This window comes from Rhyacophila brunnea, unplaced genomic scaffold (assembly GCF_057557595.1).
Source record: "Rhyacophila brunnea isolate RB1 unplaced genomic scaffold, BYU_Rbru_1.0 scaffold_4, whole genome shotgun sequence".
Taxonomy (NCBI): Eukaryota; Metazoa; Arthropoda; class Insecta; order Trichoptera; family Rhyacophilidae; genus Rhyacophila; species Rhyacophila brunnea.
In genome coordinates, this window is record NW_028233068.1 from 1,933,876 (window position 1) to 1,955,774 (window position 21,899).

Below are 21,899 nucleotides of genomic sequence, written 5' to 3' on the forward strand. Positions count from 1 at the left end.
CTTTTTAAATGAATGAAATTAGAGAGTGATATGAAAGATCAAAAAGCACATAAAAATAAAATAATTTGTTCATTCGGAAAATTACATTTTCTGATAGTTTAAATTATTTTTAATTAATAATATTGGAAAGCGAAGTGTACATTTTTTTAATTTGAGATCAATTGCGGTGAACTGATTATTTTAATCATGTGACTTTGCAAGAACAGCTTTTAATATGAAAATTGATTGCCAGAACACACGGGTGACGTGAATATTGTACTGTAATAAATATTTTCAGTGTCTCCAACGTTAAGATACAAACTCGATTTTTTAGTAGTATAAAACCACATAAAACTCCAGCGTGTCAGAGATTTTCTGTCAAATGGAAAATTATACTTCCTTGTTTGGTTTGTTACAATTTGTGTGATCAAACTATTATTATAGCTTCTACAGCTATATATATTAATTTCATAGCCACAACTTATAATATCTGCGTCCTCTACAAATAGCACTTTCAAGGTAAAAAAAACTATTTATATACATTGACGTCTTTTACCTGTTTTTTTATTTGCCGGTTTAACTAAACATTATCGTACATTATTGTATTCTCTAAATATTACTAAACGTAGCCTTTAACCTACTTGCTAATTGAATCTTACTGAGATGTGGGCATTAAAAGATGTTTTCAGTCATTCTTTTAACGTATCAAGACAATACTATCCAGCCCGTATTAACCTTGTTTAGTCACACAATGGTGACATTTTTTTACTAAATTACCAAATATTTACCTATGTATGTTTAAATATTATTGGTATTTTCAATTATTAGGACATTTAAATTTATTCTTATATTTACAAAAATTGTCTATCAACAGTATCAACCATAAACATTTCTCCTGAAATTTCAGAAGATTTCTATTAGGTACCTAGTTAATTAATCTGTACCTCAGAGGCAGACGGATGCAAGTGCCAGATACCCAATTGTTCAGGAGAGCCAAAAAACGATTTTTATTTTAAACGAATACTCATAACTTCTAAGAAAATATGCATAGAATGATCATTATTTTTATTATTCTAATTCAATTAAAGTACTTCTGGAATATGTAAGAAAGTATAATATAATTTTATTTATCTAAAAAAAATAAAATAAAAAACGTAGTGTGGATTTGCATCCTTCTGCCTCTAAAGATATTTTGTTAATGTGGATTTGTATCTTATTTACCTAGCCAAAATAAAACAATTTATAAGTTAAAAAAAATTCATAGGTATAAATATAACAAAGCAAAACACATTTTTTTTTTAAAATTTATTATGTCATCATCATCATCACCAGCCTGAATCTATTCACTGCTGGATGAAGGCCTCGCCAATCTCCAAGCTGATTCTACTTCTCTCGTTCCTGTGCGTTGTGTTGCCAAGTTTTTCCGCAGAACTTTATCATTTCATCGATCCAGCGGTCTTTAGGTCTACCTTGCGGATGTTTTGTACCTCTTGGATACCACTGGATGACTAAATTTGTCCAAAGATTGTCCTTTCTTCGAGCTATGTGTCCAGCCCATTTCCATTTGAGGTTTTTAGCAAACTCTATCACATCATTAATCCTTGTCTGTTCCCTTATCCACTCATTCCTCTTTTTGTCCTTTTGCGTTATGCCCAGCATGCACCTTTCCATACCACGTTGTGATACTCTAAGTTTCTGGATCTCTCTTTTACTTAGGGTTAATGTTTCACACGCATGTGATTACGCGAGGTACACACTGGTTGAACACTTTGCACTTTAGGCACAGTGGGAGGTCAAGAAATTATTCAGGCGGCCAAAATCACTCCAGCCTAGCTTTACTCTGCAAACAATTTCATCTAATATACATCCATCTATAGACACTTGTTGTGCCAGATAGATGTAGTTTTTCACCTGTTTGAGCTGAATGCCATTGATGAGGATCTCTTTTTGGCCCGCAAAGCAGTTGAACATGACTTTCTTCTTTGATACATTTATTTTCAAGCCTACTTTGTTGCTTACTCCAGCGAGTTCCTGCATTCTGCTTTGGAGGTCTTCTGAGTCTTGCAAACTACTATTTATTGTCATCGGCAAAGCGCAGATGACTCACGTATTCTCCATTTATGGGGACCCGTGTCATTCCAGTCAAGTTGCCTAAATAAGTCTTCAAGTGTAGCTGTGAGATTGTATCACCTTGTCGGACTCCTTTGCTGATAGGAAATGCGCGATGGTTTATGGAGATGTTGTTGCGCTACTGTATATATTATTGAAAATATTTATATAGCGCCCGGGGATTCCTTGATTTCTGAGTGCATCGAGTATTGAAAATTTCTTTATGGAATCAAACGCTTTCTCATAGTCTTTATAACCCATGGATAGCGGCAGCTTGTATTCCTGTTACCACTCTGATTTCTCTGATGACTTGGATATGATCTATAGTGCTGTATCCTCCTCTAAAGCTCGTTCTCCTGGTTCTCGTCTAGTACATATTGCAGACGGTTTGAAAGAATTTTATCTTAGTGGATTATTGGATTTGCATCCTTCTGTTTCTAAGGTAGGTGTGGCATTTGCATCTTTATGCTATGCATATCTTGGACTAGGACTTCCATCTCTCCGCCTCTAATAAATAAAGCCATTAGCATGACGATTCTTAAAAAAACTCATTTTCCCCAAAAATGGAGTTGCATCCGTCTGCCTCTGAGGTACAGATTTATTCTATTAAGCATCACAGTTTCTTTGGTTATGTTGATAGTGTTGATGTTATAAAATATGTTATAATGGTGTATGCATAAGTAGTATGTGGTAAATCTACATTGCAAATTTGTCTTCATTATTGATTGAAAATTTTGTGTGCAGAATGCATAACCTTCTTAAGTTCGTATGTGACTGTTCTTTTTTATTTATGCCACTAATTGGTATTGTAAAAACAGAAATTTAAACGTTAAAATAATTGTCATATCATTACAGTAGTAAGTGTATAGTAGTCGCCGAGCGCCAATCCCACGCTTGACTTTTCTTTCAAGATGGAGTTAAGAATTGTCAAATAATCTAAATACAATGATATCAATTGCACATTATGAATATCATGGTCCCAAACCAATTTTTTCTTATGAAAATCGTTTATTTTAAATGTAGAAAAAATTTAAAACTTATATACATACATATCTAAATAACATAAATTCTTATTGCCATATATTATGCACACGCAAAGGCTTTACGCTCCCAGGCCGAGTGAATCTGTTTCTATGTGATAAAAGTCATGCTTTTCTGTTGAGTGCTTTACCTAACTATATTATTAAGACCATGCAATAAATCATTTTGTCATTCAATGCCGTGAATCCCGTTACCTGCGCCTAATGACATTTCTCCAGTCTTACTAAGTATTTTCTCATACTTGTGTAAAATATTTCTTTTTTAATAAAGTAGTTGCTAAAATATGTAATCTGTGATGTTATTGAAGTCTATAAAGTCTCCCTATCATGACTCTGTTACCAGATATTTTCTTTTTGGTCTTCTTAAAAAAAAAAAATTACTGCTTTGTTCGTTGTGGGAGCCTATATTATGTGAAGTTGTCAACATAAATATTATAATTGTGTTTATAACTAATAGAAAATGTCCGTTAAGATAAAACCAGTCTAGTGTTAGAATTTTATAAAATAATTGTGGAAAAATTCTAAAAAAATAATTTCAATTTACATAATATACAATAATGATTAATTAAAATACCATTTAGTATGATATTGATTGTACTAACAATATTATAATTAATCAGTGACTTGAACATATTATGTCTAATACACCACTGATTAATTAGTATCCTGTCAAAATTTTGATACCAATAAAATGACATACTTAATAGCGACTAATATAACTTAAATACGTTTTATGTTGAAAGCTGAAAGTATCTTCCCTATGAAGTATACTGAACGAGTAGCAAATCATGTGTTTAAGTAAACTTTGATATAATATAAGTACCTTCTTTTACAGATGGCGCCTTCGCGGCTTTCAATACTGATACTGTCTGCGGTAATTGTATTACTGTCGATGGTTGAATCCGTTGACAAAAATAACTTCAAGACATGCGAGCAGAGCAGCTTTTGCAGACGGCTTCGTAAGATGTCTCCCGGTGAATCAAAATACCAACTGGACATCGACTCGGTGTCTGTCGATAAGGATACGCTTACCGCACTCTTGGTCAACAATGACTATGGGGTAAGATAATCATATTGTAATTACTAATCTAATACTACATGGTAAAATAATATAAAAATCTGAATATTGCCTAAACAGAAAGTTGGTGCTTTTGCATGGTGAGACATACTAATTATTTATTCGGTCAAAATTCAAGAAAAAAATATTTTGATTTTCCAATCTGCATAATATATATTTGTATGTATGTATGTTCAACTCAATACCATTTTCATTCACTCCTCTTTGATATAAACCCAATCAGAAACATTTGTAGACGTAATCATCCTTTTGAAGCAACAATGAATCCACTAAAAGTATCTGATTACTAAAATTATTATTACTTATTATAATGGGACAATTTAATTTTGAACTTTCGATGAAGCCTATTGCATCGTTTTCTCTAGATCGGTGTCGCTCCAACCACGCTCCAACCACGTCATATTTTCTGTAAAAACTAATGAAATTCAGGCAATTCAATATAGTAGTTTGTTTATAGTTATCTATTTTAATCAAAAATCCATAAAGACCCATGTAATTGATATAAATACTATCGACCGAGGGTACTTGATGGAATTTGAATTTAAATTCTGTCTATGTAATTGATATTTTCACTTCATACTATTGTATCTACTTCAATTTATTTACTGTAAATACATAAGTATTATTTTCTGGCTAAGTACACTTAAAATTCTTGAATTGAATTGGTAACAGCTTAATGGGTTGAGATTAATAATACATTATTATGTAGATATTATCTGATAAACAACTTTAAGAATGATTGATTTGAGTGCATAAGTAAATGTTATAGTTGTATAATAATTTATCTATAATCGCAACCTCCGTTAACTTGAATTAAAACACTTTGCATTGTTTCTATTGTTATAGGATAATCTCAGTTGTTTGATTTTTATGAGAAAACTGTAGTAATCATTTTTAAATTATTAGTACATAGATAAGCAAACACATAATCAGAAATGACATGAAATTTGCTTTCAAATTGATACATCATTATTGTTGTATGATGATGACTATATTACATAAATCACTGGCGAAGGGTGGAGGTAGGCTGTTAAGATCCAACATAAATAGTGCACACTAAACTTTGTCGGTCAAATGTATTTGTTTTAATTGAACTAACACTACAATGTGTAGATAGTGTTTGTTCGTTTTTTAAATTCAATTAAACGTTGCCTACCCAAGCCATAGTTGATACTAGTCAAAAAATATTCATCTATCTATAGAAAATTTATACATACAAGAATATTATTTATTGATTATGGTTTGGTTAGACGGGGTTTAATGAATTAAAAAAATACAAACCATCTGTCATTTATGTATTCTTAATTCAACGAAAACAAATAAGTATGCACTATTTTGTCAGATCTCTAGCATTATTATGGTTTAACTTAGGCAGGGTTTCATCGAATCCACCATCTGCGATTTGTATTCTCAGTTCAATGAAAACAAATAAGTATGACTGACAAAGTTTAGACTATTTATGTCGGATCTCCACAGCCTACCTCCGACCCTTTGCCAATGATACATACTTATATTTTGCAACATCAAATGAATTATTCTGATCCATAAAACAATAATATAAAGCTATGGCATGCATTACATTACTAATATTGGTACTATACGTTTATCCTGGATACAGCGGCAAACACATTTTGAAAATAGCCGATATACTGGATTATTTGTTAGTTTGGGTTAGTTTAGGTTAGGTTAGGTTATCCTAACAAATAATCCAGTATATCGACTATTTTCAAAATGTGTTTGCGGCTGTATCCAGGATAACCGTATAGTACCGTAATATTAAACTGTACTGTTAAGTGTATGACACTGGTTAATCCTCACTGTCAGTGAATGAAATCTGCACTACAGGAACAGGGACTGAGAGAACAGTTCACATTATTATTTATTATAGGACACATGGAAACTTCTTGTTCGAGAAGATGTTTTAATTGTATTCCTTCTTTTGTATTCCAGGTGAAATTCGTATTGAAGCTGAAAGCTTTGGCCGATAGTACCTTCAGGTTATTGGTTGATGAGAAGGAACCTTTAGCTCCTCGTTACCGAGTGGAATATGCTTTGAAGGGGGAGCCAGTGGGCGATGCGTGAGTATATTGACAATATTAATTATTCTACATACTTTTTGTTTTATCAACAGTTAAATTTTATTTTACAAACACATTTGGAAATTTTATTATGTTTGGTGATTGGACACCAAATATTAATATAGTACAAGATGTATAAATCAAATTTCACCGTATTTCGAATTTCATACAAAAAGTTCATTACAAATCGAAATATTCGTTATTTTGTAATTCAAAATGGAATTTGGTCCCAAAGGCCTTTTTTATATAAATCTAAGCAAATGATTGTAAAATACATTTTTCTTGGAAAGTAATAAATGTAATAAAGTAATAAAACACCCACGATGGCCGAGTGGCTTAAATGCCGGCCTATAGAGTCGAGGGTCCCAGGTTCGAATCCTGGGTCTAGCTAGTACACATATTGTTTTTCAATTTGCGTATGAGTCAGAGTATGGACCTAATAGGTTGAGCAAGTGGCTGACATCCATTTCTCGTAAAAAAAAATAAAAAAAATCTGTCAATACAAACCTCCACTCTGTGTGGAGGCCCATATGATCCTATTAGGATCGGACATGGTCGAAAGAAAAGAATAAATTTAATGACTGCAACTAAGTAGGGGAACGCCTGCAAATTTACTGATTGAAGCAAAACCCAAAAGTTAACTTATGGAAATACCCATAAACTCCTAATGTACTTTGACACATCATGACTTATCTGAGCAATTATTATTGCAGTGAGTGTTAAGCAGCGGTCCGTGTACTTGTCATTCATATAAATTCAAAATCCGTTGTTTTATTTTGTATTATATTTACTCTGTAAAACGTTTTAGTGAACATTATTTATTTCACAAGTTACCTGAGCATATCGCCATTGAAATGGTTTTCATTGAAAAAATCTTTTTTATTCGCGAAATTTCATAATTATTAATAATTATTATATTAAGTTAATTATTAACTAAGGTATTTTTTATAACTCACAGAATTACATTTTTAATAATATGTATGTTTGTATTTTAATAAATTCATGAGATCCTTTTCTGTTTAAAGTGAAGTTGGCAACAATTGGATGAATAGATTAAGAGGCCATTCATCAACTGAAATTGTATGCGGTTTAAAACTGTGTACCATAATCGTATCCGTTTATACCATACACTTACACGTACAAACATAGTGAAAATATATTTTCATGAACAGAAATCATCAGTTTAGTATGGCAAACGGTTCTAAACCGCATATGGTTTCAGTATCAATTATCAGTTTCAATATCATACACCTGTTTTTTACTGTGAATTTGTATGACTGTAGTTTCGATTTTCGTTAAGGAATAACAGACTTACTTATAAGTATTTTTATTCTGGGTAAGTATCTAACTAACTGGATGTCTGATTACTCAGTGATTAGTGATTAATCACAAAATATAAAAATAGTCACATATTTCGAATTACTTCACGATGAAATTTATTTTTTCACTGGTAAATACCACGAAACACTTACTTACTTTCGATACTACATCGCCCTCATACAAATTGACGAAAAAAAAATATTTTCGGAAAATTCGATTTCTAACGATTTTTACTAATTCGAAATCCAATTTTCAGGGTCCCTCGAACTTTAAATTATCGAGGTTATACTGTAACTGCAGTCATTGCTAACACAATTAGGTTTTTCATCTGTATTGAGTTGTTTCTGGAAATGCTACTTGAAGACGTTCTTGTAAATTAATGACAAAATTCTACAATACTAATACTAGACCAATATTACAACAATATGTGAATATGATTAATGAATTGTTGGTACCTGAATACTGTTACTCTCTCTTTCTTTATGATATTGATAATTTTTACGACCATCTGACAGAATGACACTCTTGGAAACAAACGCTGAACAGGGTTCAATCCGCGTCCGCAATTCTTTCGGTCATCTCGTCGTGCTGAATACCAAACCCTTCAAGATTGACTTCTACGACTTGAAAGGAGGTCTGGCGGCTGTCATCAATGATCGCGGTCTGATGGCCATCGAACACCTGAGGACCAAGACTGAGAAGAAGGAAGACGGCGCTGAGGGGGATGAAAATATTCAAGAACTTACCGCGGTAATTTACACAATATTTACAAAATATTACCTAAATTATTACATAATGGTTTGTTATGAAAAAAGGATTCAATGTTTACATCTGCAGTCCACCTTTTGTTAATATGGAGAAAATATTTGGAGCCGAGAGGTAACTGCGTTATTAACCTTTTAGCAGCCCAGCTGATAATACTAGGTATAACTCCAGGGCCCAAGAATTAAATAATATATAAAAAAATAAATTACCAGTGGAAAATTTTATATCTAGCACTTACATATGATGAGACATCATTTGAAGTTCGTCGAAAGGGTTTTTCATTCATAATTTCATGAAAATGTCGGAAAATTTGCACCAAGGTTAGGGTTATCACAACACTGCGAATTTACAAGAAATAGTTCAAAAATAATTTTTAAAAAATTCAAAAAAAAAAATTATAAAATTTATAAATTTTACAAGTACACATTTTTTTGCAATATCGGTATTATTTTCGATATTATATTTTTGATAGACCAGTGTTCAGTAATTTTGTTGCGAGAATTACGTGACATGAGCATGCACACTCCCAAAAATGTGTATATATCATCGGTTGTGCAGTCTACCCACTCAGAACTGTGATATTTTTTGTAGCAAATTTAAATTGTTTATTTGTCTCTCGCACTATCATTTCAATAAAGGAAATGTGGATAAAACACTTGAAATAATCCATTTCAAGTGCATCCGAAGCTAAACTATCTGCTTTGCATCCCGATTCAGTATCATCGAATGAAAATGCGCGCGGGTCAAATAAATCCGATTTCCACTCAAATGTCGGCCTTTCAGTAGCTTCGGATGTAGTTGGTTCATTTTCTTCAACTTCCAAAGTATCGTCAACTTCATCAACTTCGGAATCATCACTATCGTCTTCAGATTCAATCGTTTCTAAAAGATTGTCAATTTCACCATCTTCACAATATTCATCCATTTTGAATTGGAAAAATTGGTAAACTAAACTCGTAAATATAACACTTTTGTTTGTCCAAATTGAATGCAAAATATAAATAAAAATAGTCACAGTACTTAGTCACTCGACACAAATAAAATTTTCAATCTGAAAATATCGAAAATGTTTCAATTCAATCTAAAAGTAAACTCGTAAATATAACACTTGTATACGCAAATCATACGCAAAATATAAATATAAATACTCACAACACTTCGTAACTCAACACAAATTAAATTTCAATAAGAAAAAATGCAAAATCTTTCAATTAGAACGCAAATCAGACTATCATCCCGACGACCAAGTATTACGCGATCGCGGGGCGAACTAATGAGTCAACAATTTCTCAGTACATGGGAAGAAATCGGTAACCCTGAATGGGCCTCTCGGGAATCCCCTTTATTCTCGCGATGTATTTGACTTTTCAAACGTTTCTGCCTGCAGAGCTTGCCCATAGATGTCAATACACGTATTAAAATTGAAAAAATAAATATATGACTCATATTAGGCGCAAAAACGGCGCGACGAGTTTCGCTCGTCACGGGCGCACGAAAGTAGATGCCCATGACGAGAACCACTCGTCAGTGGCTGTTAAAGGGTTAAAAAAAACAAACTTTTGTGTTCAGACACAAATCAGCTCTACATGTGTTAGTTTTTTCATACTTTTAGAAAATTCATTCTTCAACATTATAAACAAATCTATAACGTAAAATTTAATTTATGTGGTGAAGTATTTATGCACTTATCATTAAATTTTATGGCAACGGTCATTAATAACTTTTTTTAAAAGCGTTGTAAAGTAAAATAATAAAATCAATGTTTTATTCCGCAGCACGAAGATATGGATCCAGGTGCCTGGGAAGAAAACTACAAGTCGCATCATGACACCAAACCGAGGGGACCTGAAGCTCTTTCTTTAGACATCACTTTCCCTAAAGCTGCCAACTTGTATGGTGAGTTATCTGATTTCAATGCTAATTCACATCCATACATTTCAGCTGCGTCTCTTAGAGTTTTTTTTTCAATGTGTTTTTAATCGATTGTATTTTTTTTATGTGTAATTAAAATGGTTTCTTTCTTATACCATAGGTATTCCTGAACACGCTGATAGTTTCGCATTGAAATCAACAAAGAACCAAGATCCTTACAGACTGTACAACTTGGACGTGTTCGAATACGAGTTGGATTCTACTATGGCTCTTTATGGAGCTGTTCCAGTATTATACGCGCATGGGTATGTTAATGTTAATATTACCCAAAATCGAAAATCTTATAGGTAATAATTATAAAACGCTGATAAAAGTATGATCTTTGTAATAGATATTTCTATGTACAACATTTTATTTTCATTCTCATTACTTTTTCTATTATTCACTCTTTTCAATGTTCATTTTTAGTATTAGTACATGAGTTCAGGAATATATAAATATCTTCGGTGACTTCTGGGTATTTCTGTGATGTGTTTCACTACTGTAATTCATGCTTCCGTTGTAATGTTAAAAAACCTCAAAATATTTAACAAAAATTATACAGGTATGTACCTACCTAAATCGTACCGAATACATAAAAGTTACTTATTGTCCTTCAAAAATCATCAATACTTTATCGTACCGTACATTGTTTTTAAGTAACTGTTTTAACATTTTGGATTAGATAATAGTATTTTTATGATTCTCGAAGTATTTTAGCATGGTCGAGTATGCAAATTAATATTGTCTGTGTAGGTAACATTGAATGCATCGTTTGCAAATAAAATGACAATAGCGACCTGCTATTGACACTCTTGCTTTGGTTACATACTTACGTATCACTGTTATTTGCGATTTTACATGATTGTTTACCCAAAAATTATGATTCATTGTACAAATATGTATAGGGCAATTTTATCTTACTGTGACCCTGAAAAAAAATCTGACCACAAATGCAAAGTTTGCTAGATTAGTCTGCAATGCAAGATGACAGATTATTTAGTCATTAGCCTTAGTAACCAATTTTTCAGCTTGACTGTCATATATAAAAGCTCCATTTCAGTAGAAGATTTTTCTCCAATATCTTTGTTCTCAATAATGTTTGCTACTCAAAGAAATAATAACCGACCGAATCATAGAGATAGTTTTTATTTATCTTTTTTGCAGGCAAGAGCGCACCGTCGGAGCGTTTTGGTTGAATGCTGCCGAGACTTGGGTGGACATCGACGATGGCAAAAGTGGTGACGTGGTCTCCTCCATTGTTAGTTTTGTGTCCGGAAACTCCAACAAGAACAATGAACGTGTCTCGGCACGCTTCATGAGCGAATCCGGAGTGTTGGAACTCTTCATCATGATGGGACCCACCCCTGCCGAGGTCTTCACTCAGTACACCCAACTCACTGGAGTGGCACCTACACCTCCTGTGAGCATTTATTAATTTAAAGATTATAACTTATAAAACTGCTGTTATCATTTTTTTTTTATGTTACTCTAATGGTCTCACAGTAACTGTAGCTCAGGGCCGTACAAACACTTATCTGATACTCTATTCACTTCGTCTAGTATTTTGTAAGTTGTCTCTTAGGTACTGTAATACATAATATTATATTCATAATACTAGCCAATTATGCAAATTGAACGCTATCTATTAATAAGTAGGTACAGCTAATTATAATATATTTAAAAACAAAAATCATACAAAATTGACTTAAACTAAACTGAATATTTGAAAAGAAGCTTTATAAATTGGATATCTTTTCCTTTTCTTTGACAATGTCCGATCCTAATAAGATCATAATATAGGCCTCGGTTATAGGTTTGTTTAAACAGATTTTTGTTTTTACGAGAAATGGATGTTAACCACTTTGCTCAATCTATTAGGTCCATACTCTGACTCCGAACACAAATTTAAAAACAATATGTTACTTACAAACAGGCTTCAAATCTAGGACCCACGCCATTATAAACCGCTCGGTCATCGTGGGCGTCTACTCATATTACCTAGTATGTAGAATGCGAAGGCTCAAATTCCAGCTTTATGTATTTATTTATCAAACATTGTGTCTTTTCTGAATTAATCGTCATATAATTGTGATCTTCTTTGACAGTTGTTCTCGTTGGCGTACCATCAGTGCCGCTGGAATTACAACGATGAAGAAGATGTGCGAGCGGTCGATGCCAACTTTGATCTCCACGACATCCCCATGGATGTTATGTGGCTGGATATTGAATATACCGACCAAAAGAAGTGAGAATTGGCTTTTTATGTACTCACACACGATGACATGAATGTGTAGTCAAAATTCATGTTATTATAAAAGCGAAGACTGTCTTTTATGGGGAGATAAACAATTTTAGAACGGTACATACTTGGAATCTTCCCCCTTTGACTCCCCACTTGTCCCTATTTAAAGTAGTTGCTCTCCAATTTTGTACATCAAACATATAACGCAGTCATTGATAACCCTATCCGGTCAGCATCATCATAGCAGAGTCATTTCTGATGTGAATCTTTTTAATGAATAATTTTAATAAATAATTTTGTTTCAACGCTAGATATTTCACATGGGACTCGTCAAAATTCGCTCACCCAACGGAAATGATCACCAATCTGACAGCCAAAGGTCGTAAGATGGTCCTCATCATCGATCCTCACATTAAGAGAGAGGCGGGATACTTCCTTCATGACGAAGCCACCGATAACAACTATTACGTCAAGAACAAAGACAACAAGGATTATGAAGGTAGTGACACATTCCAATACATGAAATTATAGATCAGCTTTACTACATGAAATTACAGTATAACCCCTATTTTACATTTTTTAAGGGACTGGAAAAAAAAACCTAATTGGAGGGAAAATGTAAAAGGGGGGTATTGAAAAAAAGAACATTCAATTACAATTTTTATTGAAAAAATCATGTATATTAGTTTGTTGCATTTTTGTTTTTTTGTTATATAATTCTCTTTCGACACTATATAAACATTAAAAAGTGTCATCTTGAATATCAGCAAAGCTTGTAAAGTAGGTTTTTAAACCCTCGGTGAACCTCATTGCTTCTTCTTTTGTTGGAATATCAACCTCTTCTTCATCAGACAGTTCTTCAGAAGCGCGCGTAACTCGCATATTTTGAATATTTTCGACGTAAATCATGGGAAAGAATAACGTAAATGCGGGTATTAAATGTACTGAAATACATCGGGACTGAAAAAATTACACACAATTGCCGGGAAAACGTGAATTCCGGGCACGTAAAAACGAGGTTATACTGTACATGAGCCCTTGACAAAACAGCAGCCGTATTGTGTGACTTTTATTATGATTTTTTAATTTATTCCTTTCAATAATAATTAATTAAAAGTAGTTGTGAGTATTTATAATATGACAACGATTCATATTTTTTTTCACTCTTTAATTCCGAATCAGCAAAGATATCAACCTTATTCAACTACATTGGATGTAATTGAGATGATAATTATATCTATAGTCTTTATCAGTAGCCATTACAATAACCCTCTTACATATTTCAGGTTGGTGTTGGCCAGGCTCATCGAGTTATTTGGACTTCTATGCACCACGCGTCCGGGAATATTACTCCAAACAATACAACCTCGATCGCTTCCAAGGAACCTCAAACGATGTCCACATCTGGAATGACATGAATGAGCCATCGGTATGAATAGAATTAAAATCAAACTTTCACCGCTGGGAAACAGTATTCTCTTAACTCATTTTTATTAGAAGAACAGAAGTCAATGTAAACTTTATGGGTGGGTACTACTTAGTACTTACTACTTCATATTAATTGTCATGAGTCATGAGTAAACAAAGTATCTGTACTAGTGTAAATACAAATTTTATAGAAGATAGAAATTTTCTCAATGTTTATTTTCCTCATAAGGTATTCAACGGTCCTGAAGTGACAATGCCCAAAGACTGCATGCACTACGGAGACTGGGAGCATCGCCATGTCCATAACACATACGGACTCGTTCACACAATGGCCACGCACGAGGGTCTCTTGGCTCGGTCTGGAGGCACACTGAGACCTTTCATTTTGACCAGGTCACATTTTGCGGGATCGCAGAGGTTAGTTTCACTGCCAATTTATAATGTACATATATGTTTTTATAATCTGGAGGGATTACCTTCATGCACTTTGATTTTTCACAAGAATAATATTATTGACACAAAAATCCATTACACAACAGCCCATTATACATATGTCATCAGGTGAGAGCACTGTTGTGGCATTGAGAAATATTGCTCACAGATATTCTGACAAACTTGAATTGAAATCTTTATCATTGGTATTCTTGATCACAATTAATGTCACGTAAACAGATAACTCCTTTATTGTTTTTGAATTATGATGATTTCAATTACAAATTCTAAGATAATCTTATTGGCAGTTCATTAGTTTGCCTACCTGATATTAGGCGGTGTGAACTTATGGAGTGGTTTGCAAGCAATGAAATTGTATATTGCTAAGTAAAGTGCACCTAAAAAAATGGAAAGGGGCTCTGTATAATTTTTGTATGCTAGGCTACCTTCATGCACTTTGATTTTTCACAAGAATAATATTATTGACACAAAAATCCATTACACAACAGCCCATTATACATATGTCATCAGGTGAGAGCACTGTTGTGGCATTGAGAAATATTGCTCACAGATATTCTGACAAACTTGAATTGAAATCTTTATCATTGGTATTCTTGATCACAATTAATGTCACGTAAACAGATAACTCCTTTATTGTTTTTGAATTATGATGATTTCAATTACAAATTCTAAGATAATCTTATTGGCAGTTCATTAGTTTGCCTACCTGATATTAGGCGGTGTGAACTTATGGAGTGGTTTGCAAGCAATGAAATTGTATATTGCTAAGTAAAGTGCACCTAAAAAAATGGAAAGGGGCTCTGTATAATTTTTGTATGCTAGGCTGTCTCCATAAGCACAGCGAAAAAAACTCAAACCTTGAATTATTACATAGGTATGCCGCCGTGTGGACGGGAGACAATTCTGCAGAATGGCCTTTCCTGAGAGCCACGATTCCTATGTGCCTTTCGCTTGGAGTCGCCGGCATCAGTTTCTGCGGCTCAGACGTCGGAGGCTTCTTTAAATATCCAGAAGCGGAGCTGATGACTAGATGGTATCAAGCGGCCGCATTCCAGCCCTTCTTCCGCGCCCACTCGCACATTGACACCAAGCGCCGTGAACCCTGGCTATACGATCCTGCTACTACTGGACTCATCAGAGATGCCATCAGAAGACGTTACTCTTATCTTCCACTCTGGTGAGCAAGATTTTACTGAGAATTCTGAATTTTCTGATTGCAGGCGTGCTAAGCCAAAAGAGTGTGGTGACAAGTTTACGAAGGTGAAATTGATATGGAATATTATCGGTTTCTTCATAAATATGTTTTTCACTAACAACTGCCCTGCCAAAAAGTTTTTACTTCGTCACAAAATATTTTCTTTTCAGACGCTGAAGATGACTAAATAATTTAAACCCATAACATAAGTAAAGAGAGCATAACAATATACGGAGACATTATTGATAATGTCCAACGACACTAAACCAGAATAAAGGCCTAAAGTAGCCTTTGAATACACAGAATAAAGTTATTAACGTAATAATTTTATATTTTAATAGGTTGTTGAAATTGGCGACTTTTTCTGTTAACGTCTATGTCGACCCAGCTGGAAGATATACAGCTTACCACAGCTTCATTTTTGCTTTTTTCAAGATTTAATGAGTGAGTCGAGTCATCCTACCAATTTTATTATATTATCTAATTCAGTTAGATAATAAAATAAAATTTCAATTAACTGTGATATTTTCATTTCTATCATAGCCATCTGTTTACAGAGGTGTTAACATGATGTTTACAGATTTTTTTATTCAGTTAAAATATAAGTTCGCCCCTGCCACTAACTTTCGTAGAACATTTCAAATATTAAAATAACGCGGTTTTTTGTTGCATAGCAACTGGGAAATATGACAAATTGACATTCGCTTCAGCTATCATGTTAAGGGGACCAAGGAAGGCTCTATCTTTTCTATATAATGTCAACAAATCTGATTTACCGTAACATTTGTTGAAGTGATCGATGTGCTTATGTAATTATTGTAGCTATTTCAATTCATGTATTATTTCAAATTCTCCTCACAAAGTCACCAATGGAGGCATTATAACATACTACTATTATTTTATAGGTACACCCTGTTCCATGAACATTCCGTCAGTGGTCTCCCAGTAATGAGGCCGCTCTTCATGCTGTTCCCGCAAGAGAAATCAATCTATACCATCGATAACGAGTACATGATCGGTTAGTAAAGTATATTTTAAATACATACTGTATGTACGGATAGTATAATTTTCTGTCTGTAGTGTATTCACTTCACGAAGGCTCACCCCGTCAATGACATTTTATTTCATTACCACTACAAGACATGCTCTTTTGCACCAAAATTGTACTTTGATCACTGACAATAATATGTATATAGCGAAAAAATTCTCATTGACTTCATACCAATGGGTGGTCCCGATTGCTCTGTCAAACGTCAAAATCTGAAACTGTGAATGTATAAGACCTACGGGAAATTAGCTAAGACTGTCTCATCATTCTGTGGGGAAAATGCAGTGAATTTTTGATCAAAAAATTGCCCGTAATTGACGAGTTGTACAATGAAGCTATAGGTCACAGGTTCAATTCCGCATCTAGGAAAAAAATTATTCTTTTAAATGTTTGATTGTATCCAGAGCATAGGCCCATTAGGTATTAAGAAACCTAATAAATAGCCTGTGCTGTTGAGGAAGAAAAATAGGATAACACTGGTAACCCAAATATTAAAAGATATTAACCACGAAAATCTCAAGCAACCAATTTCTCCAACACCATAATCGATTTAAACTAAAATAAGTCCGACTTAATTTCCCAAATTATTTGTATCATAGTTTATGTCTGTCGATTTTATATAGTACAAATTTAATAATGATTTGTGTCTTTGTCTCAGGTGACGCTTTACTGGTGAGGCCAGTAATGGATGAAGGAGCAACGTCGGTAAATATAGTCTTGCCTGGACCTCCCGGTCAGCTGTGGTATGACGTCGACACTTATCAGCCCATGGGCCCTTCAAGCTTCGATTTACAGGTCAACATTGCCAAGGTTAGTAAAACTTGTTTCTTTATTACATCCATGGCAAGTTCTCATTTATATGTCAATTGAATCATGTTCTATGATGACTCTTTTTTATTTTTAATCATTTATAGATTCCAGTATACCAACGAGGCGGATCTATCGTCCCCAAGAAAGAGCGGATGAGGAGGGCTTCATCTCTTATGACTCACGATCCCTTCACTCTTGTGGTGACCTTGGCAAGCAATGTAAGTCATTCTCCTTTACTCACTTAAGCTGGACTGCAAACCATTCAGGCTCATGGCCGACTGCTCAACCGTCCTCCAGGTTCCTCAGCCTATCTGCCTCTCTCTTGACGTTATCCGCCCGTGTCCTCCGAGGTCTGCCAGTGCCTACGGGGGTTCCTTCATAAACTTTATACAGAGCTCTTGTACCATAGTGTCTAACAACGTGACCAGCCCATCGGAGTCTTCGCGCCCTGAATACATTGACTATATTGGCAATAAATTTCAGTCTCATTTACTTATCTTTTTATAATAGACAGTATTATTTTACCGACCTACTGCTTATGCTTATTTTAACGACTGATTTTTGTATCTAACCAACTTTTTCTAACAGCTATTGAAGCTAGAAGAACTGGATTAATTTTGAAGATGTTGAATTTCAATGTAACAATACAAAATTTTATTGATCGTGTGCCGGTTCATTTGAAATTAATTTCTTGAAATGTCGCTTGCAGTTCACGGCTGAAGGATCTTTGTACATAGATGATGGCGAGACCTTCGAATATCAAAAAGGAAAATACATCTATGCCAAGATAAAGTTTGCAGCCAATGTATTGTCGTACAGGTAACTCCGTCATAAATTTTTTAACTACATATAATATTCACGATTAATGGATTATTGAATTTGTATGTAATTGATTCAAAAACTATACTTTATTAAATTATAAATAACTCCACTCTTGTCATATATTTTGTACTAATTCAGAATGCAATATTTCTGAATACATAGTATTTCCAAATATATTGTTAAAATGATTCACAGTACCTATGTATTTGATTTATTTTAACGGCTCAAACTGTGTGAACTGGGTATCTTTGTTTTGTTTTTAATTAAATATTATATATTGGCATTCTTCATTCCTAAGAACCTTGTGATTAGAAATGTCCTTTAGAAGTATATTTGATGTGACATCAGCATTATAATACTTTTAAAATCATTTCGTTTAGTTGCAATTACTGTAAAAGTACTGCTGTCGAAATTTTCATGTGGATTTTACAAAGATACATGATAACTACTGTATGATTGTATATTTTGTAGTCACACAAAATCGGTTAGTGTGCAGTAGATTGAGTCAGGAGTTTAAAATTGTTTCCTTACACAAACAATTTAGTCATTATCATCTGAATTTACTGCAACTATGCAAAAGATTTGTGCGACACACATACATGTCTAAATATTATGAGGAATTAATTAAATATTTCATTTTTGTTCCTTATTAACAGCTTCCCAAACAAAGGTGCCAAATATTCCACAAAATCGTGGCTCGAACGAGTTGTGATCGCCGGAATAAAGACCCCGCCTAAGCGTGCCGAGCTCCAAGTGGCCGGATCAAGTCCGGTCGTCCTCGCTTTGACATATCACACCGGAAACGACGTTCTCGTCATCCGGAAACCTGAAGTTTCAATGGGTGTCGAGTGGAAAATTATTTTTGAGAATTAGAAACAGCCGTGAAAGTGATGTGTTTTGTTGAGTTTTGTTATTACAATAAAATTGCAGGGAACGTTGTGACAATGTTAACATAATGTAAAGAGACTAGACTTATTTAATAATGCATTAATTGTGTATGTATATCGGTGTGAGGTTTCCGATTCTTGTGAAAATACAGACTATAATAAAATTATTATATAGTAATTTTTCACTCTAACGAAGAAGGGCTACAATTATTATTTTATATACGTATATATATTTATAAATGTAATGTTGCATTATGTAGTCTGATCCAGCTAAACATAATATTATATAAATATTAGGCTTTAGGAAAACAGCGTAGTAATAGTAGTTCAATTATTTTAGACAATTTGGAAACAAAACAAACATATTTTTTGTTGTATCTATACATACCTGGGATAACTGAAAAATCAGAATAAATAAAATTTGTTGTCAGTTTTCAGTCAGGGTCAGCAACCTTTTCAGACTTTAGGGAAGTGTAAACAAAATACTTATGTATCATTTTGTGATTTTTCAATCTTGAAACATATACGATTTATGAAAATGAACAAATAAATATTATTGAGTAAAAACCAAAATAATAAGATTCCTCTAAAAACCCCTCTGCTAAATATGACTTCTGTAGTTGTTTTCTCTTAGCCAAATTAATCTGTATCCACTTTATAACCTAAAATGCAGTAAGTGTATCACGTTTAATTCCAAAATTTCTATATGTAATTGGATTGATATGACATTGATTTACTCTACATTTAAACGTTTACATTTGAAGGTTGCACTACGTTTTTTATAAATATTCATAAATCTTATTAAAATTTTAGTTTCCTTAACCTTCTGTAATAACAACAAATGTGCCTTTTTTGTTCTCCATCCAACTGCAGTTTCAGAAATGTTTATCATAAAATATTCTTAAAAAAATATATTGAGATAATTCAATATCCGGGCCGCAAAAATTGCTCGTTTAAGCCGCACGCCGCCGCACTTCGCTGGTTGCTGACCACTGACTGATCAGACGGATTGTAATACATACTTTATAGAATGTCCAATAAGGAAGCTTTACAATTTTTTCATTTTTGTAACCATTTCCGCTGAAGCAGAACATAGTGTGAAGGAATCTTTTTAGATGGATTGGTTATTAGCCATTAACTCTGAACATATCAGAATTCACGTCCTGGATTGATTGTGCTTTACACTGCTGCAGAATTTAATCTGTGAATGATTAAAACAGGAGACTAGCACTCTAGTTTCTAATTTAACCACTTTAAATATGTTGATCAAGGAGGGGGCATATCGTCACAAATAAAATTACAAACCGAACTGTAATCGGTAAGCATTTCGAACATATCAAATCGACACAATTTCAAAGGGAAATTTCAAGAACATTTTTTTCTTGCATTGGCTCTGCTGTCTTCAATCTTAGCCACCTCACCACGAAGAGGTTTTGTAACAGATTTTTTTTTACAGGAAACGGATCTTGGCAGATCATGTGATTTTGCCAGATCCGGGATTCGAACCCGAGATCCACGACTTTATAAGCTGACACGTTACTGCTTGGCCATCACACAATGTATACTAAATTGCGTACTTACGTTGTCTGTAAATCGCCTCTTTTAATTCACCAGTCTAGTAGAGTAAGGACAGATTCTTCTGGCATTGCAGCTAAGACGATGTCACCAGAACGGTGTTAGTGTCATAGTGACGATTCCATCATCTAAATGAGTCGCCTGCACTGCCAAAAGAATCTGACACCATTCTACACTAACTAAATAACAAAATTATCACCAGTAGTAACTAAATGTGAATTATGTATCGTGAAAGCAGTGAATGTTTTTTTTTTTTAACAATTGTTTCAGATTGAAAATTCTCACTACGGTCAAAGTGAACATGATTACGTGAAGATAGAAACAGCTAATCACATATTCATATTCCTTTGCATCACCACACTCATTCCTGTGTTCATTGGCACTATTTCAATATTCCCAACGAATCAAAAATTTTGATACATATTGTACTAAGTTAGTTATAAATCGTTTTATTATTGTATTTTCACACGAAACCCTGAAACAACATAGTGGCGAATAGAAAAAGTGTTTATCTGTATTGAATTTGTCTGTAGGTTTATGTAAACTTTTAACTTTATTATATTCGTCACAATTTGAGGTTCGACTCTATAACTGTTGTAAGTTTTTCCATAATCTTTATCTTCGTACATGGATTTGTATTTTCTATATTTCTGTGAATAAAACATTTTTTCCACCGATACTATGTTTTAATGTTTCCTTTACATTCTTCCTTATCAAATTACCTCTGTACTCAAATTGAGGCAGTTGGAGAATTGGTTTTCCCCAGAATATCAAACAAATAAACTTGTTCAAATTTCAGCAATATGGTAGTTATGTGTATAGTTATGGACGATGATGCATGCGACGTCCGAATGAGTGAAAGAGAAAGTATTCGAAGGCCCCGAGCGCAATAATTTTTATTTATATATTAATATATTTATTAACCCAATTAGATTTGGGATAATACACCCAAGAGTCCCTTGACCCCTGGATTATAGGTAAATTAATTATAAAGGTCAAACTTATTGATCGGTGTTTTTCTAAGAGGGTGTTAACACTGATGTAAGAAAAGGCAACTTTAGTTCAATCATTTCAGTTTTACAAAAGTGTGCCTAATACCCCGGCTACACGTGCATAGATTTACTGCTGACGGTACATATTATCGCGACCATAACAA

The 21,899-nt window shown here is 33.7% G+C and overlaps 2 protein-coding genes across 2 annotated transcripts in view; one reads left to right on the forward strand and one right to left on the reverse strand.

Annotated features, from left to right (window-relative positions):
• Window positions 1-21,899, reverse strand: part of RyR (Ryanodine receptor) — a 501,624-nt gene that overhangs the window by 65,696 nt on the left and 414,029 nt on the right. The window lies entirely within an intron of this gene.
• Window positions 315-21,413, forward strand: GCS2alpha (glucosidase 2 subunit alpha). Its single transcript, XM_085955041.1, has 17 exons — window positions 315-498; window positions 3,964-4,188; window positions 6,157-6,284; window positions 8,120-8,354; window positions 10,145-10,265; window positions 10,402-10,546; window positions 11,448-11,703; window positions 12,389-12,528; window positions 12,837-13,024; window positions 13,812-13,954; window positions 14,183-14,370; window positions 15,281-15,583; window positions 16,507-16,619; window positions 17,308-17,459; window positions 17,564-17,677; window positions 18,169-18,278; window positions 18,938-21,413. The coding sequence occupies exons 2-17, from the start codon at window positions 3,964-3,966 to the stop codon at window positions 19,152-19,154; spliced, it is 2,778 nt and encodes a 925-aa protein (XP_085811167.1). The 5' UTR covers window positions 315-498; the 3' UTR covers window positions 19,155-21,413.

Coding starts and splice junctions, on each gene's coding strand:
- GCS2alpha (XM_085955041.1), top strand. CDS start 3,964: ATGGCGCCTTCGCGGCTTTCAATACTGATACTGTCTGCGGTAATTGTA. Junction 4,189..6,156: donor TGGTCAACAATGACTATGGG/GTAAGATAATCA, acceptor TTTGTATTCCAG/GTGAAATTCGTATTGAAGCT. Junction 6,285..8,119: donor GGGGAGCCAGTGGGCGATGC/GTGAGTATATTG, acceptor ACCATCTGACAG/AATGACACTCTTGGAAACAA.